Source organism: Eutrigla gurnardus, assembly GCF_963514095.1.
Source record: "Eutrigla gurnardus genome assembly, chromosome: 15".
Lineage (NCBI taxonomy): Eukaryota > Metazoa > Chordata > Actinopteri > Perciformes > Triglidae > Eutrigla > Eutrigla gurnardus.
The window spans coordinates 12,541,945-12,559,988 of NC_139938.1; the positions used below are offsets into that span (position 1 = coordinate 12,541,945).

Below are 18,044 nucleotides of genomic sequence, written 5' to 3' on the forward strand. Positions count from 1 at the left end.
CCAAAAGAAATTAATTTAAAAAACATTTATGTAATGTTATGATAGATGTTATGTTTTTATATCAATATCCAATATCTATTTGCTCTTGGAAAACAAAATATGATGCATGCTTAAATCGGCAAGTACGAACCAATTTCAACCAATAATATGACATCCATCCATCAATTAATCTGCAACTTTGAGAAGGTTGTGAGCAAATGTTTTGAATGATCAAATTAACGCCTTGTTTCACTCAGAAATACATCACAGAACAGAAGCTAAATACTACATTAAAATGCCGTTTCAGTTTGACTTTAAGTTAAAAAAAAAAAAAAGACTGATGAAAGACAAATCTAAAGACACATTGTTGTGAGTTGGGGTGAGACTTTAGCTCTCTATTATCCCAAATAAAAAAGGATTCCTTTCAGGTTTGCTGTAGCCTAGCATCACTTCTACGTCGCTCCTCCTCCTCCTCCTCCTCCTTCGTGGCACTGATCACCCCTCATACCGGGCTTGTGAGTACGGCAGCGGCACCGCACTGCACACGTACACGCAGAAGGTTAAGAGGAGGTTGTTCCCACTCGGACTGCAGCAGCATTCATCCCCGCTGTAGGAAACGCGTCGGCCCTGCTGCAGCGGTGAACCGCTCCACCACACGGGGGGGAGAGAGGCGAGCAGAGTGCCGTTTTGCACGGGTCTTTTGTTTTCTCCGTCTGTGCCGCATCAAGGAGAGAGACAGCGCGGCGATACGAGGATCCATGCCCGACGCTTCGAACAGGATCCGGCTTCAGTATCACGGTAGGCCACGGGGAGAGGGGTGAGTGCACGGTTACAGGTAGACATGAGCACCAGTGGGGGGGACGGTGCAGAGACCACCACGCTGAATGAGCTTTAATAAGAGTGCATGCGTTTGCAAGTAAGGTTAAAAGAAAATAGCCAGATAAAGCTCTTAAAATGAGACTATTGAGTGGACTTATATGTGTTTTATTAGTGTAGCCTCAAATAAATTTGTGTGTTCTCCATGAAATATACACTATACCCCCCTATCCCAGCTCTCTCCCTCAAACTGTACTGGGAGCTGTACTGGAACCCCCCCTCTCCATCCTAACACATCCGGCTACCTGTGTGCAGGTTGTGTGGGGGTGCAGCCATGGATGCTGGGAAGCTGGAGCACCAGGTGGCCAGTGTGGGGAGAGGCATCGCCTTCCTGAAGCAGGAGCACCTGGCCATGCTGACGGGTCTGCAGCTGGAGATCACACGTCTGAAGAGGCGCTGTCACGGTCAGTCCGCCGGGTCACCCGCTGCCTCTTCACGTGTCACCCAAAACCACTTCCAATCCTGTCCGTCACCCTGTTCTCATCTTTGCTTCTGTCTGTCTGCCTTTTGTGCTTCTACTCCTGTCGGCTGCAGAGCTAAGCTGTGAGCTGGACTCCAGGTTTCCTGACAGAAGCACAGATGGTAGGACATTACAACAACTTGCTGACAAGGGGGGAAATGATACGGGCGAGATATGGAGAGTAAAGCACCAAAGCTGTGCTGAGAATTCCCAAGCAATGACATTAAACAACCTTTTGATGTATTTGCATTGCTATAACATCATTTATACTTATTTATTTTTACTTTTTTCCATCTATATTTACATTATATTTCACTCTATATCGTATGACTGATACAACGTTTCTTTGTAATTAAATTAAATTGTTATTAAGTCACAGTAGACAGTTGACAGCTTTTCAGTTAACCTAAAAAAGTGTCAACAATGAGATCCAGGCAGGGATTAAGTGACTCAGATTTAGCATTTAAGAGACCACTGGTATTGGATTACTTGGAATTAGTACAGGGGGAGGAAATATTTGGATCAGTGCACCCAGTTATGTGTGACATGGTAACAATATTTGGTCTTTCATATTTTTGTTATGCAAGCAATATCCATGTTTCATGTCTGTTTATTGCAAAATGCAAATAAGTTCTAAATCATAGAGAATCCTGGCACCCCTCTTCTGTATTTCCATACATTTTTCACCCCACATTTGTCCCCAGAGGAGGGAAACTAATTATTCAAAGGGAGTGATTCATAAAATGTATGTTAACTGAATATTCTTGCGTTTGTTATATGACACTATATATGTGTGTGTATTATTTATCTATCCAGCCAGGTTGAACAGAGTGATAAAGCACGGGAAGGCACAGTAATAGGAACATGTATGAAATGTAATCTGAGAAAGATTGATCGAGCAGATGAAACGAAAGAGATCTGGAGGATAGAAAAACAGACCAGCTAATGACATCCTAATGGACACAATAACCTCATCAAATACTACAGTGCTTCAGTCCATACTGCGTTTGTTTATGTTTCTCAGAGGAGGAAGCGGATCTGGCGGCACGCTGCGAGGCCGCAGAGCGTCTCCTAGAGGACCAGCACTGCATGATGGTTGCTGTGCGCGGGGAGCTGCGGGCCGGCCGGGCACGGGCCTCAGCTTTGGGAAGGAGCCTGAGGGAAGAAGAGCGGCACTTCCTGGAAGAGCTGAAACGGCGCAGCCACAAGATCACGCTGCTGAGTCGTGAGCTGCAGCGCCAAAATGTCACCACGACGACCCTCTGCCACGAGCTCCACGCGGCACGCTTAAAACTGTTCCAGCAGCGGCAGAGCGCGGAGTCTGGTGCAGAGGGAGAGGAGGAACCCAGGGGCAAGGAGGGAGAGGAGGATGATGATGAGGATGAGGATGAAGAAGGTGAGGAGGATGAAGATTACGAAGGGGAGGACTGGCTTCTGTCTCCACCTCCTCCAGCCTCTCCCAGCCAACCAGAAGCCAGACACAAGAGGCGTGTCAGCGTGAGGGAGGAGAGGGTCAGAGCGTGCGTCCCCCAGGAGAGAGTGACATCCCCGCAGAGGCCACACCCTATGCCTGACCCTGCCCTCTTCTTGGTGCCGCTTAGGTACCGCCTCCTTCGCTTGAACCAACCCATCAGAACACAGGATGTAGAGGGGATGGAGGACGAGTGGGAGGACATAGAGGACAGCAGGGTGCATAGGAGGGTGGACATGGGAGCAGGAGAGGGAGAGACGGCTCTGTGATGAAGATGCAAAAAGGCAAAGTTGTCTTCCAGCAGGTCTCGGCCAACGTCGACCAACATCTGGTGCAGTTATCGTAGGAAAAAGCTTAAGACAAGAGAGATGTAAACTTGTGATTGTCTGTAGATTTCAGGAAGTGAGTTATATATTTAGAGGTTAGTTGCACCGGAGCGTGTGATCACAACAATGTATTAACCGACTTTGTCACATTGACGCCGGTACGATATGTGCTTTGAAAATGTGGAGAAGTAAGTGGGACAAAAAAAAAAACAGACTGGATATTGGTCCCGTTTCCTCTGGATGCCTTTTAGTTTTCAACACTGTTGATCACGGCTTTTGCCTGTAATTCGTGCCGCGGAGTCTGTGAACACTCGTCGTGTACAACGTCACAACCTGCTTTTTCACTGCACTAGCTGGATTCCAGGTTTGGAAAGTCACTCTAGGAGGCTTAGGGACATTTTGTATGATTTGCACTTTATTAAATTCATGCAATGTGCCTAGTTATGGCAGAGAAGTATTTCTGGTGTCCTGTTGTCTGTTTTCAAGCACTAATAACTTTAGTGATTGCTGTGACAGTGAGCCAACATACACAATAACAGGAACTTGAAACTGTAAAAGCTAAATGGAATTTAGCCATGATTAATTTTGATTATTTTGCACCTGTGCTTTTCCTATTATGACATGTCAAACTATGGTGTGGCTGTACAAAGATGTTTTGAACAGTTGCTCTCAACTTTTTTTTAAAATTATTATTAAATATTATTATACAAGAGCTGGAAAAAATGCAGAACCCTGTCAGTACAACCAAACTGTGATTAGAATATGCCCAGGTCTATGCTTTGAAAGTGCCAAAGAAGGAAAACACCTGCACATAGAGTAGAAGAACACATGTATCACTGATTTCTCGAGGCTCATGTTAAATAGTAAGAGAGAGAGAGGGGCCAGAGAGGTCAGAGGACTCTGAGGAGGTGTGCAGGAACATTGCGATGACTCCCAGTCTGACTGTCCTTTATCTGCATCTTTTTCTACCATACAGATTAATTTGCAACATGCCTCAGCAGCCCACTGAATGCTGCAGACATCTGTGGAGGTGAATGCATCCACACGAGGTCAAAGAAAGATGCAATATGTTTATTATGTATTTTTATCATTTGTACGAATGCAAACTCAATTCAATTGTCATGAGTTGGTAAATGAACTGAGAAAAAGAAAATACAATTAATAAAAAAAAAAATTTAATTATTGGAAGGAACATGAGATGTACAGAAACATACACATCCATATTTTGGTGTTTTCCCCCTGGCACAGTGCAAAAAGGTAAAAAATATATAAATAAAATAAACATTAATGACAGTGACAATTTTAATAGAAATGCATAAATACAAATAAAACAAGTTTGAGATATTTACATCAAATGACAAATCCAAAGCTCCAAATAAGTCATAAATGTACAGCGCAGGGACATGAAGCACCAGGTCCAAATAAACTTCTGTTTACATAAGTCACACATGATGATGTCATACATTTCAGCAGTTGAAGAAAAATACATCATCCCTTGTAAGTATAAATACATAAATAAATAAATAAATAAATACATATAAACACCTCCAGTATAAACAAGTATAAATGCATCCAATTAAAATACCTTAAATATATATTTCAATAAAATAAATGTTTTATAAATAATACACATCACAAGGAAGCAACACTTCAGTAACACTTTTGATTGATTAATATATTGACAATCATGAGGAAATATTCACAAACAACTGTACCATCCACCTTGACGTCAGCTGGCAACTTGTCTTCTCGCTAACGTCCCATTCTAGAATGTTCCCACAGTTGTCTTGGAGACTGTGCTCAGAATGTTAATGTCTCGCTGCAGCGCTGCCATGGCAACCAGCAAGCTGCGTTCAGAGAGCTCGCGGGGTTGAAGAACGGAGACAAGCTAGTGTTCTATTTCCCGTGACTTTGTGTTTTTGGGGGGAGAGGTTCGCTGCATCGTATCAGGTGTATAGTTTTCCAAATATAAAAAAGGAGACAGACCTCCTCCTGCTGCTATTTATACACCCGCTGCACGTGCTCACATTCAAGGTTGATAGAGAATGCATGGGCCGGTCTCAATACAGGAAGTTACATCATGAATGGCAGAAAGGTTGCCCTCTTCTGGACTCGCATGGGTAGGCTACTACTGTGTGGATGTGCATGTGTGTGTGTGAATACATGTTCTCTCACAGCTCCACCTATGAAGGGCACACACACACAGCCTCACACACACGTTGTGTAACGTGTTTGCAGCAAGGACAGGGGAGCCTCCTGCAGCTGTAGAGGAAAGACGGGGCAACTCGGCTCACAGATTTCAGCAGGATGAAGAGAACAGGAGTCTGGGGAAGATGACACAGACTGGCAGCCTCTCCCTCTCTCTACACTGGCTGGTAGGGCCCATGTTGATTACACTTCGCCGTATTGGTGCTTTTTGTTAGTCTCCTGCTGTTTGAGACACATTCTTTCATTCTGCTTCACCCTTGTGTTCTCATGAGCTCGACGAAGGTGTTACTTTTATGAAAACTCTGATTACAGTAAAAAAAAATGGAGTCTATTCGGGAAAATCCTGTTTTGATTGAGACACTTTTATATGGCCAAACACCTGTAACTTATAGGCATTTTCATACTCTGAAATTGTGCTCAGCATTCCCGCTCATCTGTGTTGCAGGATGTCCACATCGTTCCAGAGTTCATCTGATGGGATTAGTCACCGAGGTTTCCCTGTCCTCTCCTCTGTAAGCCGACACCACCGCAGGATCACCTTTTCCCTGTCATCAGCTGTTGTCTAAGGCTCTTAGCCTTCCCACACATGTGACAGTGACAAGGCCTTTTGTTTGCACTGAGCACCATTTGTGGTTTAACAAGTAAAGTAAAGGCTGGATAGCAAAATCCCTTGGCAAAACTTACATTATCAACAAAATAACCACCAACAGTTTATTGTTTCTGAACCTGTTTAAACACTGCGGTCTTTTCTCCCATAGGCCACTTGCAGAATAGCATTGCTGTTTGGTGCACAAAGGCACCATGGGAAACATAGTCCAGTGCTTTCACACACTGTCAAACTACTTCCAGTGTAAGGATGCACCGGCCCCGGCCGAGGAGGAAACATCCCCTCTGCTATCCAGTGAAGAGAGCGAATGCGAATCGCCGAGCCTGCCAGACGACTCGGAGGACGACCTGTTGACCGTCTCCACCGGCGTGACAAACCCCGCCCTCCAACCGGAGCACTTCCTGTTCCCCGACATCATCCTGAGCAGCCACCTGGGAGGGGACGTGACTCTGGTGGAGCCGATGGTGTGTCTGCTGGTGTCTGAGGAGGAAGAGGGGACGAGGGTGGACGAGCCCGAAGACGAAGGGCCGAGGAGGAGCAGCAGCTGGAGAAACAGGGGTTTTATGGAGGTTGAGACGCAGACGGAAGCAGAGACACAGATGGGCACGGGGGTGCAGACGCAGACAGAGTCACGGGCCGAAATCCAGACACAAACAGAGATCCTTGTGTGCGGAGAAGTAAACACAGTAACAAATACTGACACGGCAAAAGAGATGGTGGTCGGAGAGCTACTGAGACAGGTGGGAACATCCCAGAGACATTCTGATATTGTCATTCAAATGGATGCAGGAACCTGCGCTTTCATGGAAGCCAGACAGATAGAGAAATACAAACTGGCCTTCAGAGATGAATACAAGGAAGCTGAACTGGAGGAACCGAGAGAGAATTACATCCACAAGGAACTGACCACCACTTCTACAAAGTGCTCATTTCAAATGGAACAAAACTCCAAGCTGACAGAGGAGTTAATGCAAGATGAAGGGGATGTTTTTAAGTTGCGACAGAATACTGTTGCTGTTCAGGAAAATACAGACTTTGACTGGACAGAGCCGACACAGGAGAGCGCTCAGGACAAAGGACAACAATCAGAGTCCACCTCAGCTGAACACACCAACAATAAGGATGAGAAGATGGAGTCACAGAAGGATTTTCAGCCGACAACTTACAGCATCAACGGGGACGCTGCTGAGTGTCGTGTAGACCCGACTAATCGGGATGATGAACAGATGGGACCGGCGACGCTGGTGCCAGATCAGAACGTAAATGAAAAGGGCCATAACATTATCCCCATGGAAACAATTATAAATGTGTCCGGGGAACGCACAGGTCAGTCAGATTTAAATGCAGATCAATTTCAATGCCGGGACCCAGGAAAGGGAGGGGACGACAACAAGACGGCTCTGTCACCTGTGAAGGAGGAGGAGGAGGAGGAGGAGGAGGAGCCTGAGAGGAAGCAAACTTTGTTTTTAGTTGACAGGCTGTTTCTGGCAGCGCCACATGTCAAAGGTGAATGGTTAGATTTGATTTTGTCCCTAGTGTGTTTTTTGTCCATGCATTTTAATATTCAAACATTCTACTTGCAGCTTAGACAGGGGGTCATCGCCCCATAGAGGATGCTTTTAAGTAAAACTGGAAATTAAAAAAAGAAATGTCTACTCAGGAAATCTGGGCCATAATTAAATGTTAAAAAGAAAAAGTCAATTGGAAAATAATAATCTATTTCCTTTTTTTGTAATATGTTTTCATTTCCTCTTCAATTACAGTCTTCAATTACATTTTAAAGTTTATTTTCCATTCTACCTTTTATATGCAATCCAGGGTAAAAAAGCATTCACCCAGCCAGTTCTCATCCTCACACCTTAGTTTTGTCTCTTCTGTCGTCTCCAGGTCAAATTGAAGAAAGCCCCGAGGATGATCGCCCGCAGCAGTCTGATGCCGATGAAAGGAAACACAGCATCAGTGACATAGTTGCTCTCCAAGAGACCGACTTTACTGTCAAAATCCAGCCTCCTGGAACAGAACATTTTGAGCTTCAGGTTCTGTTTACTTCTTATTATTTTGTTTTTTGTTTTTTTAAAGATGTATCCTCACGTCTGACTCCGATTCGACTCTCCTCCACTCCCAGGTGTCAGACCAGATGTTGGTGGCGGAGCTGCAACAGGTGCTGATGGAGCACGAGATCACCTGCCACCGCACATGCTTCTCCTTCCAGCTGGGTGGCATCGCCCTCGACAGCCTCGCGGAGCTGCGCTCCATCCAGGGCATCCAGGACGGAGCCGTCATCAAGTTGGTGGAGGGTAACTGCCTCTGTTTTCTACCTTCTTCATAAGTTGAGTGCAACATTGTCTGCAGTTTTATTCGATCTCCCATCACGCGGACCCCTAACACAGGATCGGAACAATGTTTACCTCTCATCCAAACTGTTACAAACGTCTACAGGTGTTGGACGGATGCTCAAGCAACGTGATGGAAATGACACCTAACTTCATCCGGGAAGGTTTACCACATAATTTGTGACTCCACACAACCAAACCACGTTTAACTTCTTTTTTTTTTTATAATCACCATTTATTTATTTCTAATGCATCACTCACTTTAAACCTCACAATAAATGTTCACCTCACACGCCGAGGCTCAGTGATATGGAATAATACACTGCAACACATAAATAATATATCCATCTGAAATGAAGGAACAATGCTATTGAATTGCATGGCAATAAAAGTTGATGCAGAGTATCACCGATTTTGATGATTTGGAGTTATTCACTTTATATTTAATCTTTTATCGTCGCAGCACAGCGAAACGATTTTCTTCCCCTCATTTATCACGAGTGACAGTGCGATTGAACACGTTCTAAGCATCCTTTCTGATCTTGTTGCAGATCCTTACACGGTGCGTGACGCTCGTCTTCATCTCAGACACGTCCGTGACCTTCTGAGGAGCTTGGACCCCGCTGATGCATACAACGGAGTGAACTGCAGCTCACTCTCTTACCTCACCTTCTACACCAGAGACAAGGGTAATAGCACTCTCTCATTGCCTCCTCACTCACTAGCATCTCTGCCAGAAATCATTTGACCTTTTTTCGACTCCGTGTTCATCCCTTCAGACGGTGACGGTGTGGGGAACAGGCGAGCTCCTGAAAAGGAGTCTGTTGACTGCAGCCCTCCAGAATACATCCTCCCTGGATGTAAGGACCGACCGCTCACTCCACTGCAGCCCCTCAGAGATGACTGGAAGGTGAGAGATCAGGTTGTGTAACCGCAGGCGACTACTTAGACATATAAGATCCAATGAAACATGTGTTAAGTTATAGTGAAGCAACACTTGGACTTTATGAAAGTATCATTACAGCCATTCCGGTGCCTGCGGGTTCTGACCATGAGCAGCTGGAACCCTCCTCCGGGAAACAGAAAGATGCACGGGGACTTAATGTACCTCAATGTGCTGACTATGGAGGACAGAGAACTCAACATTACATCCTCTACTCGGGGCTTCTACCTCAACCAGTGAGTGTTAAACGGTTCGGCCATTTTCAAGTTTGCTAAGTCGAAGACAGAAACGTACCTGGATTCACTTGCTGTGCTTCTCTAGGTCAACTACCTTCAACTTCAACCCTAAACCTGCACTTCCCAAAATCCTTTGCCACTCTCTAGTTGAGCTGCTGAGTCAAGTCAGCCCTGCTTTCAGGAAAACCTTCAGTGCTCTGCAGAAGAAGAGGTGAGCTGTAACACTACTCGTATCAATCCAATATGTGGATGGAGATACAGTAACGGGAGTCATCTCAGTTTCTAGAGCTGATGTGATACGAAAAAATATCGTTTCAAAAAGAGCTGAATGAAACATAAATCCTACCATACAAGCCTTGGTAATTAAATAATCTCTTTTGTCACTTGCTGTGAACCAGAGTCCAGCAACACCCGTACGAGCGGATCGCCGCACCTTTCCAGATGTTCACCTGGATCGCCCGTCATGGAGACCACACCCTCGACTGTGTCAGAGCGGAGGAGACACACACCAGTCGCATGGGCCAGGACGAGCACACAGCCGGGCAGGTTCGGAGACTAAATATAACATTACACTAATGGCAGATGCTTAAATACACACACAAAAACAACGGTTCCATTAGGCATCTGAGGCTAACTGACAGTGATGCTGATATGGAGGTTGTGTGTTCTGACCACAGAGTCGGGACTGGAATGAGGAGCTGCAGGGATGCAGGGAACTCGGTAAGAATTCCCTCCAGGAGCGCCTGCGCAGGGAAAGGAGCATCTTCAAGGTGAGACCACAGATTTCTAAACGTCTTCTTTCCTTCTGAGTAAAGGTCAGAGACCCGACCTGCAGCTGTGACCACGAGTACAGATGTTTATGATCCCTTGTCCTCCTATACTTCATCTACACTGTTCAGCATTTTACAAGAAACACATGTTTGATCATTCCTCCCTTTGCCTGCCCTGGGATGACATGTTCTTTTTTTTTAAATGAAGGAGGAGAAACTGTGTTAATCAAAGATTTGAATTCCTCCATCCAGACAAACAGTGACTTTGTTGCCGCTGCAACACGAGGCGCTGTAGCTGTAATCGACGGTAACGTCATGCCGTTGAACCCAGGGGAGGTGTCTCACATGCAGATGTTCATCTGGAACAACCTGTTCTTCAGCTTCGGGTTCGACGTATCTGAGCACTACCGCCCACTTGGGGGCAACACCGCTGCCCATGCTGCTGCCACCTGTGACTTGAGGGGGGCACAGGTAGGTCTTCACAGCAATACCTGCGTGGTTTGTGAGGTAGTTGGGATGCATTTACTGCTTCTTCTGTCCCGATTAAAAGTATATTTGGACAGCATTGCATTCACTAGTTCTTTAAGGGTACGATTATGTGGATTTCAATGGGGGAAAACAATATTCAACAGTCAAACACTCAAATAAGTCAAACAAGTCTTTTAACATTTGACCCTCATGATGGAGCCTAGATGTTCGTATTGTATTGCATAAATGTATAAAAGGAATAGCTGGTCAAAATGGCTGATTATCAAAAGTTGGGTCCCCAGAAAAACAGCTGGGAGACACAGATTCAGCCCCTTCATGTTCTTGCCATCAAAACCAAAATACAAACAGTTTGTTTCTCTGTTACAGGCATACTCATCTGTAGACGTAGAGGGTCTTTACACGCTGGGAACCGCCGTGGTGGACTATCGTGGTATCCGTGTTATCGCTCAGACCATCGTTCCCGGGATACTGGAGAAGAATCAGGAGCAGAGTGTAGTCTATGGCTCGAATGACTATGGAAAGACTGTTTTTACACACCCCAGGTAACACACGTCTGCTCACAGAAACAATATTTTTTCTTTTAAGGTTTTTAGAGTGTAAAAGTTTAAACATGCAACCTTTCATTTTCACTCTTCCAGGTTTCTGGAGCTTCTGGATAAAACCAGTAAGCCGCTGAGAATCCAACGTCACCAGGTGCTCGACCACAACAACAGCCCAGTGGAGCTTTGCTCTGGCATCGAGACCAAAGGCATCGTGGGTAACGATGGAAGACATTACATTTTGGACCTCCTCCGGACCTTCCCCCCCGACCTTAACTTCCAGTTCTCAGAGGCCGAGGAGAGGAGGGAGGTGCCGGCAGAGTGCCATGGCTTTGGTTACCCCCGGCGACATCCCCACAGCCTAGCCAGCCTGAGGCCGGAGCTGATAGAGGCCTTCGTCCAGCACAGGTGAGGGAGAGAGGCGCCATCTAACTGTTTGACCAGCAGGATGAACTCAGCCTGGGAAACGTTCCTGTGTTCTGTTGCAGGTACGAACTTTATGTCAAGACAGTGTGCCAGGGGCTCATCCAACTGGAAGAACAGCAAAAAGCTACAGAGCCGAGTGAAGAGTCGGTCTGTGAGCCGAGGAGTGGAGACGCAGCCACGGAAAGTGCTGACATGGGTGAATAAGACGAAGGCTGCTCACTAATAAGACATTAAGTGAGAGGAGAAACGTGTAACTGCAAAGAGAAATCAGCCTGAAAAACACAAAATTAACCAAACAAAGGATGTACAGTCATAAAAAATGCAATACTGGTTTGGAAATCAATCTCATCACAAGATCCATTCAGTAGTTGTCCTGGAGCTTTCGATCATGTCACATGGTTTTCAGCAGCAGATGGAGTTTACTCAGTAACGCTGAAATATTTATGGTTTTCTAAGGACATAATGCACAATGATTTTTCTAACTTTAAGTATGTTTTGTTTATAGGATGATATAGTTGTTGTCCCTTTAAGACTTTAAATGCAGTAATTTCACTTTTATTTGAGTGTTCAGCGTGATTTTTCTTACTTTTACTGAGGTATCAGGATCTGAATACTTCTTCAACTCTTTGACTTGACTTTAAAATACCCTCAAGTGTGCAAATATTCATTGATAAGTCATGAAAGAGGACAAGGACACTGGTGAGGATGTTTGTGTCCATTAATGAGTGTATTCATATTCTTTTGTAGAATGTCAGAGAAGACATGTGGTTATGAAAGGGTGTGAGGCTGTCGGATCAGTGAGTGACTCCGGCTTTGACATCCGCTTCAACCCTGATGTTTGCTCTCCAGGTATTGAGCACACACACACACACACACACACACACACACACGTTCATATAAATAAGGTTGCTTAAAGATCAGATTGAACTGTGTGTCTTTGCTGCAGGTGTTCGCGTCTCCTCTGAGTGTGTTGAGGAGATTCAGAGGCAGAGACTGTTGTTATGGGACATGGCTGCTTTTCTCTTGTCAAATCAGATCCCAGCAGTGGTGAGTCTCACCTGGAGCAATGACCGTCTGATCTTCCATGCATGAAGCCTAAGATAATATCTGTAATTCTACTGCTTGTGTGTGTGTGTGTGTGTGTGTGTGTGTGTGTGTGTGTGTGTGTGTGTGTGTGTGTGTGTGTGTGTGTGTGTGTGTGTGTGTGTGTGTGTGTGTCTGTGTGTGTGTGTGTGTGGTAGCTGAGGGACTGTCTCAACCATTCAGCAGTGCCGATGGACGGGGCGACCCTGACCTCGGCGCTCCACCAGCGGGGTGTGAACGTGCGATACCTGGGCGCCCTACTGAGGGAACTGGACGGGGTTGAGGAGAGAGGGAGACTCCACCACATAGAGGTACTTGCTACAGCTATTATTAACCTTACGTTTGCTTTTACATTGATTGAGAAAAGTATTTATAAATGTCTGACATGAGGGAGAGTTCTGTAAAAGAAAAATCCCAGGCAGAAGAAGAGCATATGCTGTAGATATTATTATTGTTATTGTTGTTATAATGGACATTTGTGCAATCATTCTCCTATCCTTTGGTCCCTTGTGCCTGTGAATCTATAAATCTATAAATAAATAGAAATATCTCCTCCAGTAATAGAAATAACAAGAACAAGAAATGCAGAGTATGGACCACTTCATCTTTCCATCGCATCTCATCTTTTTCTAAAGTTCTTGGTCAAGGGCTAAAATTATCCTTGATCACTGTCTTTTGCAATATAATATAATAAAATACAATGTTATGTTTAATAGGGCATGAAAAAAAACATGATAAAATAAAGGATACCAGCTGTCTGTCATGATTAACTGATCACATGTTTCCGAACAGAGAATTTGTATCAGTGAAGTCCTCATCAGAAGTGCAAAACACATTTTCAAGACCTACCTACAGGTAAATTGCTCAAATAATATTCATAAGTAAAATATTCAAATTACATTTTGCATCTTGCATGCTTTTTCCTAACATTAACATCTCTTATTTCCTCCAGGATGTGGAACCTGCAGCTTTCTCCGCTGCCGTCAGTCACTTCCTAAACTGTCTCCTGAGCTCCTCCTCCAGTCTCCCCGACTCCTGCTCAGATGAGCTGCTCTCTCGCCGCAGGAGCCGGCGGCGACGGAGTCACGGGAGTCGAGTCACCTCGCTGACGGACAGTTTGTGGGCTAGACTGACCCCCAGTGAGCTGTGGGGCCAGATCAGGACTGAAGCTGGAGATTATTACCACTACACAATAGACAGGTGTGTGTGTGTGTGTGTGTGTGTGTGTGTGTGTGTGTGTGTGTGTGTGTGTGTGTGTGTGTGTGTGTGTGTGTGTGCGTGTGTAACAGAACTTACACTGCCATCCCTTCTGTGTCCAGTGAAAGTATAGATGAAGTGATCAAAAAGCACAGCCTTCAGAGGATCTCCCTACTGAGAGAGATAGCCATCAAGACGGGCATACAGGTCAGACATCTACCTTAATAAAACAGAGGTTTGATAACATAAGTTAACACATACATGTTATCTTGTGCAACTTTAAAATACAGCTGCTTTCCCCTCTCTCTGTATTTAGGTCCAGTTGCGGGAGTACGTGTTTGAATCTCGACACAGGCCGGCCTTTGGAGAGGAAGACGTTGTCAACATGTTCCCTGTGGCCAAACATCTCAAACCGACATCAACGGACGCCACGCGGCTTGTGCAACACGCACAGGTGGCAGTACAGCAGGGTGAGAGACACTAATATATTAGATTCAGTACATTTACATCCAGGGTAGCATGATGGCCTGGGCGCTTCAAGTGACTGACCATCAACTGCAGGGACAAAATGGAAAAGTATCACAGTTTGAAATGATATCCTCGCCAGTGTAGTTTCCCTACAATCATGAATACACAGTGGCAACACACTATTCAGCAAATAACACATGCACACCCTTTAGGTCATGCAGTCATGTTTTAGATGTAGGTGATGAAGTTAACAATATATTTTACATTTTAGTGGTCATGCGAAGAGCAGATGTCATTGTTTTTGTACATTCAAAGCTCACCAGCAGAGTTTTATGCTTGCTTTTAGGGCTTCTCAAAGACGGCTATGAATTGATCGGCCAGGCCCTGACTCTGTTCAGCAGCGTGTGCGGGGTCCTGCATGAGGACGTGTGCATGTGCCTGCGCCTCCTGGGACGAATCTGCTACATCCTGGGGGAGTATGCAGACGTAAATATACATTTCTTTCCTTACCGTGAGCTTTTACATAGCCTGGTTCCAGACTTCAGAATCATCATCCAAACCTACTTTTTGAGCTTTCATAACATAACGTATCCCTCCTTCGGCCGTGTCTCACAGGCTCTCAGCCACCAGGAAAAGGCTGTTATGAGTAGTGAGAGGATACAAGGTATAGACCATCCACAGACCATACAAGACTATGTGAGTTCCTTTATTTTTTCATCAACCCACAAATACAATCTTCTCTCACAAACTGTCTACTTATCATACAATATACGTGTGACTATGGACGTATTCTCCGGTCTGTGGTTCAGACTTACCTGGCCCTGTACTGCTTCGCTGGCGGCCGGCATTCAACCTCCCTACAGCTGCTGTATCGGGCTCGTTACCTCACGCTGCTTGTGAGCGGAGAAGACCATCCTCAAGTCGCACTGCTGGATGTGAGTCAGACCTGCAAAGTGTTGCTCTCCGTCTTTCTATTTGCACAAAACTCTATTCAGGGATTATCTTTGTATTTTAGGCATCTATCTATTTTGTTCACATTCTTTAGTCAATTCTTAATGGCAATTTGAGGGATTTGGTTCTTTAAAAACACCCAAGATTAGAGGTGAAAACTCAATCTGTACTGAGGGTAAAATGTTTTTCATTGTACAAACTCAAAATATATATATACTGTTAAAAGTTAAGTTTATGTTGCACCTGTGAACCAAACAGGCCTCTTTATCCTTCTGAAAATGTTCCTTCCAGAGGTCCACTGAAAGAAATAGCCTATTTTCATTTTCAAAACAAAAGAAAGACATTTTAAAAATGAAAAAAAGAAATCCCTTTAAGTACTGTGGGTCCCCCAAGATGCTGGAATTGTTGGATCAAGATTTGACGTGTTAATAGAAACATAAAATGAACTTCTACATGATAACATACTGATAAATGTAGACAGGATAAAGCAACTTGAAGCCTTGCCGTGTGATAAGAACACACCGAATTCAACCCCGATGTTATTTCAGCAACCAGTCCTCACATGTGCTTGTGCTCCACTAGAGTATGCTGGGACTCGTACTTCATGGACTGATGGAGTATGAGATTTCCCTGAAATTCCTACAGAATGCCTTAATTTCAACCTCAAAATACCACGGTGCCAAATCCATGAAACATGCACACAGGTAAGACAGTTTGTCGTCCCGACCCTCTGTTTTTTACATTCTTATTCAGAAGCAGACAGAAAGACAACAAATAAAGATAGCAACACATCAAAATTGCAATCTGAGGAAATGTTTTGAAATACAGGTTTCTATTATTGTCTTATTCATATTGCTGCTTCCTTGAATTTCCTTCTATCAAAGTTTTCATTGTCTATCTTCTGTGCAGCCATCATCTGCTCGCCACCGTGTACGAGAGTGAAGGAGAGTTTCGATCGGCTCTGCAACACGAGAAAGAGGCTTATTCCATATATAAGAGCCAGGTATGCGTTTAAACGCTGGGATTATTGTGTCATGTGCTTATAATTTTAATTGAGAGACCTCATTCTGGCACACATGAAGGTTGGTGAGGACCATGACAGTACGAAGGAGAGCTCCAAGTACCTGAAGAGCCTCACTCAGCAGGCTGTGACCCTTCAGAAAGCCATCAACCATATGTACAGTAACACACCTAGTGCCTGTCTTCCACCTCCAAAGGTTTGTAACAGTTCTGTAGTACATGAATGCATGCATGCAAAGCATTTGCCAGTTGTGTGATCATTTATTTCATGTTTCTCTAAAGTTTTCCGCACCGAGTTTCCCCGCAATCCTTCAGCAGCTCAACCTGACCTGTGGAATCATTCTCGTTCCTCTCAGGTGAACACTCAAACACTCACTAATGGAATCAAAAATAACTGCTAATGCGCTGGTTGTAACGTTCATCTCACCTATTGTGTCTTTCTCTATAGTGCAAATGAAATTGCAGACCTGAGGACTGAATTGAAAGGGAAGGAAAAGGTTCGAGTGGAAGAGCTGGAAAAAAGACTTAAGAAATGAAGCCAACAACCCTGAACTTTGAACCGAGGGGACAGTTACAGTAGAACATCTGTGACGTCAGTCAGCACTTGAAAATGACTGTGGACAATGAGCAATAATGGCAAACGAAGGCCTGGCACATTACTGGTGTTAACAAGCCTACTTTGGACAACAAATCCAAGAAACAGACAGCTGCAGTTGTCTCTTTGTGGAAGAGGAGTTTGTTCTGCTGTCTGTGGACACTGTAAAGACTCATATCTAATTACCCAGCTCTTGAAATATATGGGATCATTGAATGAGGACGACAGGTTGTAACTTTGATGAAGAAAATCTCCTCCTTTTTGTCAGATAAAACCTCACACACACATGAATTATACTACTAGGTGAACACACACGCACAGTATGTTTTGGCATGCTTCTAATGAGGGGAAAAGATACAGCAGCAGTGTATGTTAAAATGTCTTAGATTTTTAAATTATGTGCCGTCATGTTGCAGTCCCCTGTGTGTCCACTGGGCTTCACACTTGTGCCACGGACACTTCTCCAAACGTGATATTCCTGAACATTAAAGTAACCGATGTGATTGTTTTGGATGTGTAATAGATGTTTATTATCATTTCATCCATGTTGTTGTTGTTATTAATATCCGGGTTACTGTAGGAAAATAAACATCCGAACATTGTATGTCTTTCATTCTACAAGAACAAGTAATATAGGGAAATGAGATAATTACACATATTATTGTCAAGTGACATTTTATGAAGTTGGTCCACTGGCACCAAATTAATGACTGACTGTGAGATTAGTGAATTTCATTTGAGATACGGCTATTTCAATACATGGCGTATTAACATAACTATTCATCTGAAAATGTACCCTTATAGTAAGTTTAAAATGGTTAAATGGTTAAAAAGTTTTTTTTTTTTTTATAGTTTCCTGGAAGTTATTCCATTATTCACTGTCCATAGAGCTGCATGATTTCTCCCATCAATTACATTCACTAAAGTCTGTCCTTTGCTGCTCATCTCAATGAGAAACGTGTTTATATATAATTTTTTTTAATGTTGGAATTAATACTTGCCTGTACATAACAGTAAAACATACCGTATTATTATAATGAATGTACTGTGTGGTCTCCCTTTAATTC

The 18,044-nt window shown here is 44.2% G+C and overlaps 2 protein-coding genes across 2 annotated transcripts; both read left to right on the forward strand.

Moving 5' to 3' along the window:
* The first annotated feature begins 505 nt into the window (after window positions 1–505).
* On the forward strand, window positions 506–3,539 carry LOC311026235 (coiled-coil domain-containing protein 92-like). Its single transcript, XM_084029646.1, has 4 exons — window positions 506–777; window positions 1,111–1,259; window positions 1,390–1,437; window positions 2,340–3,539. The coding sequence occupies exons 2-4, from the start codon at window positions 1,130–1,132 to the stop codon at window positions 3,053–3,055; spliced, it is 894 nt and encodes a 297-aa protein (XP_083885772.1). The 5' UTR covers window positions 506–777; window positions 1,111–1,129; the 3' UTR covers window positions 3,056–3,539.
* Window positions 3,540–5,772: 2,233 nt separating this feature from the next.
* LOC311025831 (clustered mitochondria protein homolog) lies at window positions 5,773–17,579 on the forward strand. The gene is made up of 29 exons (XM_084028957.1): window positions 5,773–5,832; window positions 6,079–7,433; window positions 7,815–7,963; window positions 8,053–8,224; window positions 8,812–8,949; window positions 9,040–9,170; window positions 9,285–9,439; window positions 9,525–9,650; window positions 9,838–9,985; window positions 10,117–10,209; window positions 10,462–10,680; window positions 11,065–11,240; window positions 11,337–11,645; window positions 11,726–11,859; window positions 12,411–12,512; window positions 12,610–12,710; window positions 12,905–13,057; window positions 13,539–13,601; window positions 13,699–13,946; window positions 14,066–14,150; window positions 14,260–14,413; window positions 14,758–14,897; window positions 15,027–15,107; window positions 15,221–15,346; window positions 15,945–16,066; window positions 16,272–16,365; window positions 16,445–16,579; window positions 16,665–16,738; window positions 16,831–17,579. The coding sequence occupies exons 2-29, from the start codon at window positions 6,122–6,124 to the stop codon at window positions 16,916–16,918; spliced, it is 5,028 nt and encodes a 1,675-aa protein (XP_083885083.1). The 5' UTR covers window positions 5,773–5,832; window positions 6,079–6,121; the 3' UTR covers window positions 16,919–17,579.
* Window positions 17,580–18,044: the final 465 nt, after the last annotated feature.

Bases quoted from the DNA above. Each gene is read 5' to 3' on its own strand.
- LOC311026235 (XM_084029646.1), top strand. From the start codon at position 1,130: ATGGATGCTGGGAAGCTGGAGCACCAGGTGGCCAGTGTGGGGAGAGGC. The intron at 1,260-1,389 runs GTCAGTCCGCCG...TGTCGGCTGCAG, and splicing joins TCTGAAGAGGCGCTGTCACG to AGCTAAGCTGTGAGCTGGAC. The intron at 1,438-2,339 runs GTAGGACATTAC...TATGTTTCTCAG, and splicing joins TCCTGACAGAAGCACAGATG to AGGAGGAAGCGGATCTGGCG.
- LOC311025831 (XM_084028957.1), top strand. From the start codon at position 6,122: ATGGGAAACATAGTCCAGTGCTTTCACACACTGTCAAACTACTTCCAG. The intron at 12,513-12,609 runs GTATTGAGCACA...TCTTTGCTGCAG, and splicing joins CCCTGATGTTTGCTCTCCAG to GTGTTCGCGTCTCCTCTGAG. The intron at 16,580-16,664 runs GTTTGTAACAGT...GTTTCTCTAAAG, and splicing joins CCTGTCTTCCACCTCCAAAG to TTTTCCGCACCGAGTTTCCC.